A 1,716-nucleotide genomic window follows, 5' to 3' on the forward strand; every position below is an offset into this window, starting at 1 on the left:
TGGGGGTGGTGGTGCACACCTGTAATCTCAGCTACTTGGAAGGCTGAGGCAGGAGAATTGCTTGAACCTGGGAGGTGGAGGTTGCAGTGAGCCAAGATTGTACCATTGCACTCCAGCCTAGGCAACAAGAGCAAAACTGTCTCAAATAAAAAAAAAAAAGAAACTATATAAAATGTTGGAAGAATCATACGGAAAGTAAGTTATACTCATGGGTCTACAAATGTCCCAAGTTATATAAAATATAAAGCTAATTGTTTAAAGTATTAACAACTGAGAGTTCTGATCAGAAATTTTATGTGTATTTCAACCTAAAATATGAAAATAATTTGTGGTAAAATCTGCCTCAGTGATGATTTTCTCACTGAAAAAGGTTTTATTTAATAATATTTAGAAGACTGTATCAAAACATCACATAACCTCTACTAAAATGTAATTTTAAAATATATCTAAATGCTAAATATGCTCCTAAATATATTAAAATATTTCTAATGTCAGTAGTAGCTAATAAAACCTCATTTGAATCTCTTAGCACAATTACATTGTCCAAATAAGCAATGCATCTTAATATGCAGGCTTAAAAACCAAAATATATGTGTATATTTGATTAATCATTTCCATTAGTGGCAGAAACATGTCAAAATATAAGACTCAAATATGCATTCACTATATCTAAAGAAATTTTCCAAATGTCAAATAAAACATCATGCATCTTTTAGTTTCCACAACAAACATATCTGAAAGTATCATAGAGTTTTTCAAAAAATAACATCTCATAAATTCAAGAATAAGTGTCAAGTATATTTACCAAATAGCCCTAGCTATAGCATCCCCTAAAAGAAAAAAAAAAAATGACCATAGGGATTTTCAAATAAATTTAACGAAGTTCTAATATGTTATTGCACTATAATAAAATACAGTGCGTAGTATTTCTAGCATGTTAATATTAAGTCTAAAAACGGACTGTAGAAAGAGGTTTTGCTGTGTCATTATGTCATATCAGGTGGTTGTTCTAAAAGTAAAATTAAAAAATCCAATAATAGCAGAATAAGCTCTTAAAAAATTAATACTAATGAGCTAACACGTTTCCTGTACTGCCTTTTCTTGAAAAATATAAAATTCAAGAAAGAGGCCTTCTCACCTCTAATCCCTGAAGCTTTTACAAACATTCTTCCCACGTCAATTGTTGGAAATCAGTATCATAAACACGTTAAGAAGCAGCTCTGTGAATCATCCGTCCATCCAACCCATCCATCCCTCCAACCAATCTGTCTAATCAACTTAACACTACTCCCTACTAGCCCAAAGAAGTAAAACAGTAAAAAGAAAATGAACTTGGAAAAATGATGAACTCATTATCTCAACACCAAGTCTACTATACACTGAGTTACAACAGACTTAGTTTTGTACCAAATGGCTATGAAAGCCTCTATATATACAATTATTCAACAGTTCAGGAGATTAAGGAAAGACAAAGATGCTTACTTCTGTTTCCAAAATTCCGCCCAGAGGCAAATCCACTGTTCATGAAATGATCTCTTCGATAAGGTCCATCATCCATTTCTAAAGCAAACAACATTTTGAAGTCAGTCAAATAAAAACAAGTATCGGCCAGGCGCGGTTGGCTCAAGCCTGTAATCCCAGCACTTTGGGAGGCCGAGACGGGCGGATCACAAGGTCAGGAGATCGAGACCATTCTGGCTAACACGGTGAAACCCC

The 1,716-nt window shown here is 33.9% G+C and overlaps 1 protein-coding gene across 1 annotated transcript in view; it reads right to left on the bottom strand.

The window, feature by feature from the left end:
• Positions 1-1,716, bottom strand: part of DDX4 (DEAD (Asp-Glu-Ala-Asp) box polypeptide 4) — an 88,763-nt gene that overhangs the window by 67,445 nt on the left and 19,602 nt on the right. The window contains exon 4 of the mRNA XM_011942929.1: positions 1,483-1,560. Coding sequence (XP_011798319.1) covers positions 1,483-1,560 — 78 coding nt within the window. The remainder of the gene's footprint in view (positions 1-1,482; positions 1,561-1,716) is intronic.

Source organism: Colobus angolensis, unplaced genomic scaffold, assembly GCF_000951035.1.
Source record: "Colobus angolensis palliatus isolate OR3802 unplaced genomic scaffold, Cang.pa_1.0 Scaffold212, whole genome shotgun sequence".
Taxonomy (NCBI): domain Eukaryota; kingdom Metazoa; phylum Chordata; class Mammalia; order Primates; family Cercopithecidae; genus Colobus; species Colobus angolensis.